The sequence below is a fragment of the Terrapene carolina genome, unplaced genomic scaffold (assembly GCF_002925995.2).
Source record: "Terrapene carolina triunguis isolate 2854851 unplaced genomic scaffold, T_m_triunguis-2.0 Scaffold431, whole genome shotgun sequence".
In the NCBI taxonomy this organism is placed as follows: domain Eukaryota; kingdom Metazoa; phylum Chordata; order Testudines; family Emydidae; genus Terrapene; species Terrapene triunguis.
In genome coordinates this window covers 5293-17080 of record NW_020664782.1, presented here as the reverse complement: position 1 = coordinate 17080, position 11788 = coordinate 5293, and the positions used below count along the sequence as shown (strand labels likewise).

The following is an 11788-nucleotide window of genomic DNA, read 5'->3' as shown; positions in this document are numbered from 1 at the left end:
CAGGGCCTGGAGGTGTCGGGGTGGCTGTACCCCCTGCGGTGGGGGGGGAGGGCCATGTATTGCCCTGGAGAGAGCCCCAGCCAGTCACAGGGGGCAGCTCCCATGGGGAGGGCCCTGGCGGATGGGATCTAGTCTCCATTAACACAGACGTTAACCCTTTATTGGCAGTACAGGTCACTAGTAAGTCAGCTGTAGGCAGGGCCTTTGAGTCAGTCAGTGGGGGCTGGCCTGCCAGGGTGGGTGTGTCAGTGTCTGGGGCTCCTTGCTGCCCCGTGGGGGCTGAGGCAGGGCAGGCCCACAGCTGGGAGCACACCGGCATCATGGTCCCTGGGGGCAGCAGCCCATGCCCCAGGGATCTGCATCTGCAGCAGGCATGGAGGGTCCGGGCCCAGCCCCTACCACCCCGCAGCCTCCGTGGGGACGTGCAGACGGGTCTCTCCCCCCGCTCCAGGGAGCAGCACGGGGGCCTCACACCACAGATGCCACCCCTGAGACGGACGTGACCTTCTTGTCCTCGGCCCAGGGCTGCAGGTTCTGCAGGGCGCAGAGGGAGGAGTTGTGCATGCAGAGCGGGTCCTGCGGCAGCGGCTGGCTCAGGCTCTTCTGGAAGGCCTCTTGCTGCAGGTGCAACATCAGCCGGTTGGCCTGCTGGCGCTCGGCCTCGCGCTCCTCCGCCGTCTGCCTCCTGCCGCGGGGGACGTGGGCAGAGCCGCGTTAGTGCCTGCAGTGGCTGCCTGCGCCTCGACCCCCACCCCCGCCCTGCCCCTGGCCCGTCCCTCTCTCCCACCACCCTGCCCCTCAACTACACACCCCGCCCCATGCCAGCTCCTCAAGCCCCCCGCCCCAGCACTGTGCGTGTGTCTAACGCCACTCTGCCCTGCCAAAACAGGAGCCCTGGCTACTCCCAGCAGGGGGCGCTGTGGGGAGCGGGGCAGGAGCCCTGGCTGGGGGGCAGCTCCCAGGAACCCAGCCCCGGTCTTCCCCAGCAGGGGGCGCTGTGGGGAGCAGGGCAGGATCCCTGGCTGGGGGGCAGCTCCCAGGAACCCTGCCCCGTCTCCCCCGGCAGGGGGCGCTGTGGGGAGCAGGGCAGGATCCCTGCCCGGGGGCAGCTCCCAGGAACCCTGCCCCGTCTCCCCCGGCAGGGGGCGCCCCCTTTGCCCCTAGCTGCGAGGGGGGATGTGCTGCAGACGTTGGTACCCCGCACTCGGCCCGGCTGGGTGCGGCGGGGCCCAGCCCTGGGCTGCAGGCTGCGTTACCTCCACTTGGTGCGGCGGTTCTGGAACCAGGTCTTCACCTGGGCGTCCGTCATCTTGAGGGCCTTGGCCAGGGTGGCCCGCTCGGCCGAGGCCAGGTACTTCTGCCGGTGGAAGCGCTTCTCCAGCTCGCAGATCTGCACTCGGCTGAAAGACGTGCGCGGCTTCTTCCTCTTGGGGGGGGTGCGGTTCTGGTAGGGGTGCCCGATGCGCCGCGTCACGGCGAAGGGGGACAGCGCAGCTGCAGGCAGAGGGAGGCCGGAGGTCAGGGCAGAGGCCAGGCTGGATCCTGGGGCCCCGGGGCGCGATGGGCGCTGGGGGGCTGGGGGTCTCCTGCTGGGGCAGTGACTGGCCACCTGCCTCGGACTAGGCATGGCTGGGCCCGCTGCCTGCCAGCCCCCTGCCCAAAGCCCGCCCGCCCAGGGGTCCTGCGGCCAGCCCTGCGCGGGGGGCTGGAGGGCAGGCACCGGACCTAGCGCCGAGCTGCGTCCTTGCTGGGCCCCTGCTGGGATCTGGGCCGAAGCAGCCGGCGGAGCTGCCCGGGAGCCGGGCTCCGGACTCTGACCCCAGGCACCGAGTGTCCCCCCTGCGGCAGGGGCGACAGGGCCCCAGGGCTGGGGGATGGTGCGGAGCCACTGGGGAGCCTGGCACCCCCGCCGGCCGGCTCCACCCCCTCGTTACCCACGGCTCAGGGCCACTCCCACCGGCACGGTCCGGCTTCGGGAACCGTCCCGTGTCCCCCACCCGCCCCGGATTCATTGCCCAGGACACGAGACTCCTCCAGGCAGCAGCGGAAACCGGCCATGCAGCCGGAGCCCCCCAGCCGGGCAGGGCCGCCCCACGTGGCTGGGCACCGGTCGCTGCAGCTCGGCCATCCAGGCGCTGGCCGGGGGCTCGGAGGCGGGTCGCAGACGCAGCCGAGAGCGGCCCCATTGATCGCAGCTACGCCGGGGAGTGGCCGGCTCCGTCCGACCCGCCAGCCACGGCCCAGCACGCGTGGGCTCCTCGCCAAGTCACAGGTAGGGCAGAGCCCAGCCCTGAGCCGAGGGCACCCGGGAGCATGGCGGAGCCCAGCCCTGGCTCCCCCGGACACCTGGCCTGCCCAGGTCGCCTGCCCTCACCTAGGGATGCCAGCTGTGGTTGGCCACATTCCTGGAGATTCATCACATGGCATCAGCTTTAGCGCCTGGAAACTCCAGGACAATCCTGAAGCGTTGGCAACCCTGCCTCGTCATCGCCCACTGCCCACTCCCAGCAATGGGGCAGGAGGGGGACACGGACTCCCCCTCCCCCAGGGCTAAGATCGGGCTCGAAGCCCAGGACAAACAGCCCCGCTGCACTCCGCACCCTGCCCCGGGTCTAGACACCCGGCCGCAGCAGCCAGGTCAGGAGTTTCAACCCTGCTCTGGGAAAAGGCCTTTCCGCCCGGCCAATCGGGAGCCAAACACCCCCCCAGCCGGGGCCCCCAGCTTCTGCCGGCCGGCCAGGGAGGTGCCCAGGTGCTTCAGGGACAGGGATGGACCCGCTGGAGCGATAAACACACCTGGGCAGGAACCTGCTGCTCTGGGTCCCGCTAAGGGCCAGAGGCTCCCGGGTGTGCTGGGAGCAGATGGACAGACCGACCTTCCCTGGCAAAGCAGCGTCAGAGCTGGGCACCGAACCCAGGCGTCCGGGCTGCTGCTCACAACACCTGCCCTCGCCAGTCCCGTCAGCTGCGGGTGGGGGAGTCCTGGGGCGCACGGCGGGAGGGGGGCTGCGGAGGCTGCCTCAGGACCCCCCGTCCCTTCCCGCCGCCTGGGAGGGGACACGGGGCTGGGATCGGGGCTCCGGGCTGCGCCCTGCTCCTGCTCAGCGAGCCCGGCCTGGGGCCGCGGGACCCGACTGCCGGTCCCCGGGGAGTGGGCGGCGAAAGGACCGGGCGGGTCCGGAAACAGCGACGTGAGCCGGAGCCGGTTCCGAATCGCCCGCGCATCCGGGGACGTTTCTCCCGAGACCCGGGTCGGGGGTTGCCCCTCTCCCAGCCCGTGCCCACGCCGGGCGCTGGGCGGGGAGCGGCAGCTGGGACACCGGGGCCCGGGGGCGGCCGCCACGCCCTGGCACAGCCCCCGCCGGAGTCGGCGGGACCGGGGACCCACCTGCCCGAGCGCAGCCGGGGCCCCCGGGCGCCGCACCGCTGTCACTCGGCGCGCACCGCGCTGGACCCGGCGGGGCATTCAGGGCGCTCGCTAGGCGCGTCCCCCGGGACCCGGCTCCGGTTCCAGCGGGAATCCTGCCTCCGTGGGCCGAGATCTCCCCTCCAGCGCCCGCCGCCGGGAGCCGTGTCACGGCCAGGGCCCCGCTGAGCTGGGGATGTCCGGATGCCCCAGCCAAGGGCAGGGGGAACTTCCCCGGTGCGGGGTCCGCTCTCCTCGTCCCGGTTCTCTGGCGGCCCCGCAGCGGGGTCCGGGAACAGACACTGACTCTGCCCCGGAGCCGAGGCACCGAACTGGCCAGGCCTGAGCTGGGCCGGACTCTCCCCGGGGCGAGCAGCCGGAGCCGCCGCCCTGCCCCGCCCCGGGTTCATGCTGCGGGGCGCGGAGTCGCTGGCCGCTCCCTGCCCAGGGCCGGGCAGCCCCGTCCCGCACGAGCCCTGCGGACAGAGGGCGGCAGAGCCCGATCCGGCCGGGGATGTCAGCGAGGAGCGCTCGGCACCTGCCGGGATCGGGCCCAGTTTCATGCCCGTCCGGGCCCCTTGGCTGAGCGCTCCCGAGAGAGGGGCGGGGATCGGGCGCTCCCCGCCGGGCCGGGGGCTCTGCCAGCCGGGCCAGGGAGCTGGCGGGGGGCTCACCTGAAAGCCGGTCTTTGGCGAGGCGCCTGCTGCTCTCCATCCAGGGGAAGGGGAGGCTGGGGAGGCCGGGGACCCCCGGCTGCGGGGGAGCGGCGGGTGCCCCTGGCGCGGGGGGCAGGGGTCTGTGCGCCGGCACCCGGATCACCCCTCCCGCGGGGCCCCCCGGGGCCACGGTCATGCTCCGGCTGAGGCTGTAGGAGCCCAGCGAGCAGGCGGGGTTGTACGCGCCGCTGCAGCCGCTCCCGTAGAGCGCGTAGTCCGACTCCCCCGCCGGGCGGGCCGGCCCCAAGCAGCTGCCCTGCTCCGGGCTGCTCAGGATCTGGTCGATGCCGAAGCTGATGGGCTCGTGGTGCGGGTGGGTCTGGCCCGGGCCCTCCTGCTCCAGCCCCGAGGGCTCCATGGGGAGCGACGCGCTCTCCCGCCCCCGCCGGGGCGCCCCCGCTGCAAGCCCCCCGCTGGAGCCGGCCCCATGCGCAGGGCCCCCGGCCCCCTGGGCGCACGGCACTGGGGCGCTGGGCTCCGCGCGCGGCCGCACGTACCCGGAGAGCGCCTGGGGCCCCGGGGCAGCGCGCGCTCTTCTGCCCGGTTCCAGCGACAGGGGCCAAAAGCCCGGGCGCCTGCCCGCTGATTGGCGGCCTCCGGCAGTGATTGACAGGCCTCACCCAAAGAGGGCGTGGCCACGGGAGTCGAGGGGAACCGCCCCTTTTATTTCTGTGCAAAACGAATTCGGGGCGCGCCCCCCCCCAGGGCCCCGCGAGCGGGTCCGGAGCCCACCCGCGGCTCGGCGCGGCGCTCCCCAGGCCAGGCGCGGGCCAAGGGGGCCCAGCCTCCAGGGCACGGGCCAAATCGCCGCAGGAGCCGCCCTGGCCCGGTGCTGCTCCAAGGGCGCCCCCGGAGCAGGGCCTGGCCCGAGCTGGGTTCTGCGCTGCGCGGTGCCGGGTCCCCCCAGGGCCTTTGGGCAGTGCCCAGGCGTCCTGCGCTTCTAGACCAGGCCTGGTACCCCGCTCAGACCCGCGAGCCGGCAGCGCCCGAGCCGCAGCCGCAGCGCCCCAGGCCCCCGGGGAGCGGGTCCGGGCGGCCTGAGCGCCCCGAGCCGCCGCGGCCCCGGAGGGAACCGGCCCGGGACAGAGTGAGACCGGCCCGGGGCACAGAGACGTCGTAAGGCGCGAGCAGGGGGCTGGGCCGGGCCGGGACACTGAACGCAGCCCCCGGGGCGAACCGGCCCGGCCCCAGCGCGCTCCCAACCCGACGCTCAATCCCAGCGAAGGCGGCGGGGCTTTAGCCAGCGGAACTACCCGCCCGGCTCGGCGGGACCCGCGGCGGCCGCGTTCCCATCGCCCCTCACCCCGGCCGCCCCTTCCAGCTGTGCTCGGGCAGCCGCACCTGCGTCCCCCGGCGGGGTCCCTGCCCCAGCAGGACAATCCGTGTGCGGCTCGCTGGGCGGGGGCAGGAACCACGGGCCGCCCCTAGCCAGAGCCACTGACCGGCCGGCCGGAGCCGCGGGGAGCCAGCGCCCACCTCCCCCCCCGCTTGGGGTTCAGCGGCTGCCGCAGGGCCAGGCACGTTCGGCCCGGGGGGGGGGGGCGCAGGGCCAAGGGGGTTCCAGGAGTCGGGCACAGCCTGGCCCGTCCCGTCCCGGGCGCCGCGGCGGGGTAGCCACGGGCTCGCGAGGGGTGGGGCGAGGGGAGCCGGGACCCGGGCGCAGGGAGGAAGAAAAGTCAGAGGACCCGGCCCGTCTCTGCGGGATCGGGGTGGGGGGATCCCCGAGCCCCGGAACGGCTCCCCCAAGCGCAGCGCGGGGTCTTGGGGGGGGCAGAGCTGCGAACACCTGCAGCGCCAGCACCGCCCGCCCCAGGGCGCCGGGGGTCTCCCCTTGCCGGGATCCTGGGGCCCACAATCCGCCGCGGAGCACTGCCCCCCCCCCCCCGCCACCCCCCCCCCGCAGGCCGCCGCCGGGCCCCGCCCCCCCCCCCCGGCCCCCCCCCCCCCCCCCCCCCGGCTCCGCACTGCCCCCCCCCGTAATCGCCGCTGGCGCTCGGGGCCGAGTAACGCTATAACCGAGTTAATCCGCCCGGGAGCGCCGCGCCCCGCCCCGGGGGCTCCCACTGACCCGCTCACAGCAGCGCGGGGCGGCTGCGGGATCGCTCCCCTCGCGGGTGGCTGCGGATCGGGCCCCGGACTGCGTCCGTCCCGGCTTCCAGCCCAGCCAGGCTCGGGCAGCGCTGAGCTAAAACCCGCAAAGGACCGTTCCCCTCCCCGGGGGCCGTTCCGCCCCTGCCGGCGGCTCCTGCGGCGTGGGGGGGCCTCCAGCCCCCTTCTTCGCCCCCCGCCCAGCCCAGCTAGTCACCGGGAACCGCCCCGGCCGGCCTGGGGGCCGCGGTTCGGTTTGTGGCCGCCCAGAGCGGGGCCAGGCAGGGACGCGGGTCCGGCCTCGCCCCGCCTGGCGGTCTGGGGTGGCTGGGCGGGCGCTGAGCCCCAGGGCAGGGCTGGGGCCAGGCCGGCCCGGGCTCCTCGCTCCGGAGCACAAAGGGCAGCTGCCCCAGGACCCACAGGCGCAGCCCCAGCGCGGCCTGTCTCCGGGAAATGACATTACCGGGGCAGCCAGGCTGTAAATCTCCGGCCCGGCTCCGGCCCCTGGTCCCAGCGCCGGGAGTGCCCCGTCCCAGCTCTGCGCCCCACGCGGTGCCCTCCCACCTGCCAGCCCCCCAGGCCCAGTCACGGGGCTGCAGCGCTGTGAGCCGCCGCTCACTGCCCCCTCCCTGCTGTGCCAGCCACCCTCCCCCCCGTTAATTACAGGAGCAGGGCGGACCGGAGAAGGGGTCGGCCCCAACCCCCAGCAGCACAAGGGGGACAGTCCTCAGACTCAGATCCTCCCAGGCAGTGCAATGTTCTCTGCTGCCCCCGGCCCGGTCTCATGGGGAAGGGCGAGACCCCCAGGCTTGGCTTTGGCTCCCGGCCAGGCTCGGAATTTGGGGCAGGGATCCAGAGTGGTTGACCCTCTTGCTGGCAAACAGGCAGGTCCCCCCTGGTCCCCACAGGGGTGTGGCTGGGGTGCGGAAGTTTTACGCTTGGGAAGAGTCTGACCCGTTCTTGACCAGTTCCCACAACAGCCCCTGGCCCCCCTGTGAAATGAGCAGGCATCAGCGGAAGCATTCTTCCCCCAGTGCACAGACAACCCAGGGACTCGCTGCCAGGGGTACTGGGGAGGTCAGAAGGGTACCTGGGTTCAGAACAGAACTAGATCAGTTCCTGGCGGTTAGGTCCAGCAATGGCTGTTAGCCAGGATGGTCGGAGCTGCAGCCCCATGCTCTGGGTGTCTCTAAACCTCTGGCTGCCAGAAGCCAGGAGGGGAAGGCGGGTGGATCCCTCCTACTGCCCTGTCCGTACACTCCCCCGGAAGCTCTGCCCACTGTCGGAGACAGGGCTGGATGGACCATTGCTCTGCCCTGCGTGTCCGTTCTCATGAATGTGCGTGTGTGAGAGCAGGGCCAGGGCTCAGCGCAGGGTCACCCTCCGGGACTGGCCCATGTGCAATGGTCTCCCCCAGAGCGGGAGGTCGAGACAGAGCCCGTCCGAGCCCCACTGGGCAGCAGAGTGTGTTCCTGGCCCCGGGGTCACACAGACAGGGACCAGCAACATCAGAGCCGAGAGCTGCCCGCCTCCGAGGGACCCCACGACCCCCCACGGCTCTGCCAATGGGATTCACAGCCAGGCTACTGCTGCCGGAGCGACACATAGCAACCCCCCCCCAAGAACGGCCATAGGGGTCAGACCAATGGTCCATCTAGCCCAGTCTCCTGTCTCTGATAGTGGCCAGTGCCAGGTGCTGCAGGGGGAGCGAACAGAGCAGGGCAGTTACTGAGTGATCCAATCCTTGTCCTCCCGGCCCAGTGTCTGGTGGTCAGAGACTTAGGGACTCCCATACCATGACATTGCATCTCTGACCATCTGGGTAATAGCCATTGATGGACCCATCCTCCAGGAACTTCTATAATTCTTTTTTAACCCAGTTATATTTTTGGCCTTCACAACATCCCCTGGCAAGGAGTTCCATAGGTTGACTGTGTTATGTGAAGAAATACTTCCTTTTGTGTGTTTTAAACCTGCTGCCTATTAATTTCATTGGGTGACCCCCTAGTTCTTGTGTTATGAGAAGGAGTAAAGAACACTTCCTTAATCACTTTCTCCACAGCCGTCATGATTGTATAGACCTCAATCATATCCCCCCCTTAGTCGTCTCTTTTCCAAGCTGAACAGCCCCAGTCTCTTTCACCTCTCCTCATTCGGAAGCTGTTCGAGACCCCTCAGCATTTTTGTTGCCCTTTTCTGCACCTTTTCCAAGTCCAATATATCTTTTTTGAGACCCGAACTGCACACAGTATCCAAGGTGTGGACGTAACAATCTTTACTGTCCCTTTCCTAATGGTTCCTACCATTCCGGTAGCGGCTGCCCATAGCCCCCCAGACAGTCACCCCGCCCCCCATGCACACATGGGTTGGGCCTGCACGGTGGGCTGTAGTGAGGCTGGTTGGGATGGTGCTGGGTTACCCGGGGCTGGGGGGGGGTTGGATCCCAAGTGGCAGAGCCTGAAGTGAGCTGTACCCACCCCCACCCCGTTAAGACATAGAGGCAAAGACAATCTTTGGAAAGTCCGGGAGCTCCTACCCAGTTGGCAGGGCTCCTGGCTGTGTCCCTTGGCCTGGGGAGCCATGTTGAAGTCGATGGGAGAGTGAGTCCAGGATCCCCACCCCCCAGGAAGCCGGCTGCACAGGGCTGAGAGGGCAAGAAAAGCCCAGAATTCCTAATGCATCTAAAATGGCTCCAGAAAGGAGTCCTAAAATACCTTTTCTAGCCCTATGAATGCCCCACCCCTGAATCCCCCAAACGCTGGGTCCCAGTGGAGCTGGGAATTGCCCCAGTCATGGGCTGGAGCAGCCGCTCCCCCCTGCGGCAACTCACGAGGTCACGTGGCATACACGCCTGGCCAAACTGCTGCTGGCCCTGGCCCATCCCTGGGACTCGTCTGGGCACCTGGGAGCAGATGCCTCACTCTGGGGAGAAGGGAACCTTTTGCCAGCAGCTTGATTAAAACCCCAACCAGCAGCTGTTTGAAATTACCCAGAGGGCTGGAATTTTAACCTAAGTCCCTGGAAGATGGATTATTGGGCAGGTGATGCAGCTAGAGGTGTGTGCAATGTCACATGTCTGTCCAGGTTATCATGTGTCTGTCAACCATGCATACATGGAATCTGTGTGCGTGCATGGGTGTGTGCGTGTGTTTACGTGTGTGTGTGTGTGAGTGGATGTGTTTGCATGGGTGTGTGTGTGCATTGGTGTGTGCGTGTGTTTACGGGGGTGTGTGTGTGTGTATGGGTGTGTGTGTGCATGGGTGTGTGCGAGTGTTTACACACGTGTGTGTGCATGGGTGTGGGTGTGTGCATGGGTGTGTGCGAGTGTTTACGTGTGTCTGTGTGTGTGTGTGTGTGCATGGGTGTGTGTGTGTGCATGGGTGTGTGCGAGTGTTTACGCACGTGTGTGCGCATGGGTGTGGGTGTGTGCGAGTGTTTACGTGTGTGGGTGTGTGCGTGGGTGTGTGCGAGTGTTACGTGTGTGTGTGCGTGTGTGCATGGGTGTGCACGTGTGCACTGCATTTTAAGTGCAGAGACGACCTCTTTGCAGCAGCCCCCACACTTGCTGCCGTCTCAAACCTTTGCAGCTTTACAGGATTTCCAAACCAATTTCTCAGTTTGCTTTTGCCAGTGTTGCACGGCAAGTGGTCCAGGACCCGGGTGAAGTTTCCAGTCCGGTTTTGAATTGAGCTCTGTGCAGGAGTGTTTGAAAGAAAAGCCAGATTTCTCATTCAGGACAGGAGAGGACGGTCACACACACACCCCCACGCCCCCGGGGAGCTCAGGAGAGCTGGAGGGATTCTGCCCAGCCACTGATCTCACTGCCGGCAGAGCCCAGGGCTGGGGAGTGTCAGCTGCGAAGGGGGAGGTGAGGGAAAGGTCTGATCCCCTGGAATGGAAACTGTTCTGCAGACTTAGCGTCAGGAACGGCCGGACCCAGTGTGGTCCCAGCTCCTGCCTTCTCCCACCTGCTCTCCCTGGCTGGGAGCCTGATGGCAGCGCTGCCCCAGGGTGCATGGGATCCGGGGCTTGGGTTGTCACTGGCATTCCTACAGCACCATGAGTGCGCTTGGTGCTGCCGGGACAAGCGCCCTCAGGCGCTGCCAGCTCTGTGCCGCCAACCTGCCCAGTGTTCGGGGTTCCCTTTAAAGCCCCATCGGCTGGAGTCCCGGAATCCACAGAGCTTCAGGCCACAGGGTGCCAGCAGATACTCTGAGCTCCGTATGCCACAGGCCCAGCCACCCCCGGGCTGAGGCCAGTAACTTGTTCAACTGCAGCATCGTCCAGAAAGGCAGCCAGGCTGGAGAATCCATCGCGTCCCTTGGGAGCTGTGGGTAGCCGGCCTCCCTGGGAAATGTCTTGTGTGAATCACGGAGCCCTCAGCTTCCGTTGCACAAGAGCAGCAGGGTTGTGCTGGGGAGAAGCTGGACACGTGACCCAATGGCTCCAGCGTGGACACAACCCGGGAACCTGGCATGGGACAAACCCGGGAGCCCGGCACGGGGCGGACACGGGAGCCCGGCACGGGGCGGACACGGGAGCCCGGCACGGGGTGGACATGGGAGCCCGGTGTGGGGGGAACATGGGAACCCGGCACGGGACATTTTAAGAATCTAACGTTTTTTTTCTCATGCTTTTAGGCCTGGCCTGGTTCCTGAGCACTAATCTGGGGGTTGTGCCCCAAACCTGCAGCTGCGACTAGGACCAATTAGGGAGGAACGAGCCTCTGCCCACGGGTGCCTCAGGCCACTCCGGATTCTGGGAGTCTGGGAACAGACGGGCCGCCACGGGCCACAGGTGGCACTGAGCTGGCTCCAGCGGCTGATGTGAACAGACTGTTCGGGGGGAAGGGAACCGTTCGATCCTGAGGGGGAATCAGGGCCAGAAAATCCCCCCAGTTTTGGACACAGGTGAGGGGAGCAAAGGGCTCTGGAGAGGCAGAGGGAGCCGTGGCAGGGTGACTGACCCGCTCAGGCCCAGCCAGGGGCCCAGGCTCTGCCTTTAGTAATTAGCCCAGATTTGCTGGCACAAGGCTGGGCTCTAACGGGGAGCCGGGGGGTGCCCAGCCCAGCAGTTCTCCACTTCGCCGGGAGTGTTTCGCTTTCTCCCCATTCTGCCAGGCAGCTGCTGCACCTTAATGGGCACGTTCCCATTCGGCTCCTCCTGGACTTTTATTGGCAAGGTTTGTCTTGTGCATGTGGAATATGTCACTACACCAACAGAGTTATACACACCAGTGTGTGTGCCTGTGTGTGTGTGCGCCCTGCGTGTGGGTGTGTGCGCCCTGTGTGTGTGTGCACCCTGCATGTGTGTGTGTGTGCACCCTGCGTGTGTGTGTGCACCCTGCGTGTGTGTGCCCTGTGTGTGTGTGTGTGTGTGTGCGCCCTGCGTGTGTGTGTGTGTGCGCCCTGCGTATGTGTGTGTGCGCCCTGTGTGGGTGTGCACCCTGCATGTGTGTGTGTGCACATGCACTCAACCTGTGTGTGTGTGCGTGCACTCTGCGTGTGTGGGTGTGTGCACCCTGTGTGTGTGTGTGCACGCCCGGTGTGGGTGTGTGCGCCCTGTGTGTGTGTGTGTG

General features: G+C 68.0%; 1 protein-coding gene across 1 annotated transcript; it reads right to left on the bottom strand.

Moving 5' to 3' along the window:
* Positions 1–388: 388 nt before the first annotated feature.
* Positions 389–4480, bottom strand: TLX2 (T cell leukemia homeobox 2). Its single transcript, XM_024197193.1, has 3 exons — positions 4081–4480; positions 1257–1494; positions 389–685 (listed from the first exon to the last, which is right to left on the bottom strand). Exons 1-3 carry the CDS (start codon positions 4478–4480, stop codon positions 469–471), a joined length of 855 nt encoding a protein of 284 aa, XP_024052961.1. The 3' UTR covers positions 389–468.
* Positions 4481–11788: the final 7308 nt, after the last annotated feature.

What these genes read in the sequence shown, in the direction of transcription:
- TLX2 (XM_024197193.1), bottom strand. Translation starts at nt 4,480, where the DNA reads ATGGAGCCCTCGGGGCTGGAGCAGGAGGGCCCGGGCCAGACCCACCCG. An exon ending in CGCCAAAGACCGGCTTTCAG is followed by an intron (nt 1,495 to 4,080) that starts GTGAGCCCCCCG and finishes CTCTGCCTGCAG; the next exon opens with CTGCGCTGTCCCCCTTCGCC. An exon ending in AACCGCCGCACCAAGTGGAG is followed by an intron (nt 686 to 1,256) that starts GTAACGCAGCCT and finishes CCCCCGCGGCAG; the next exon opens with GAGGCAGACGGCGGAGGAGC.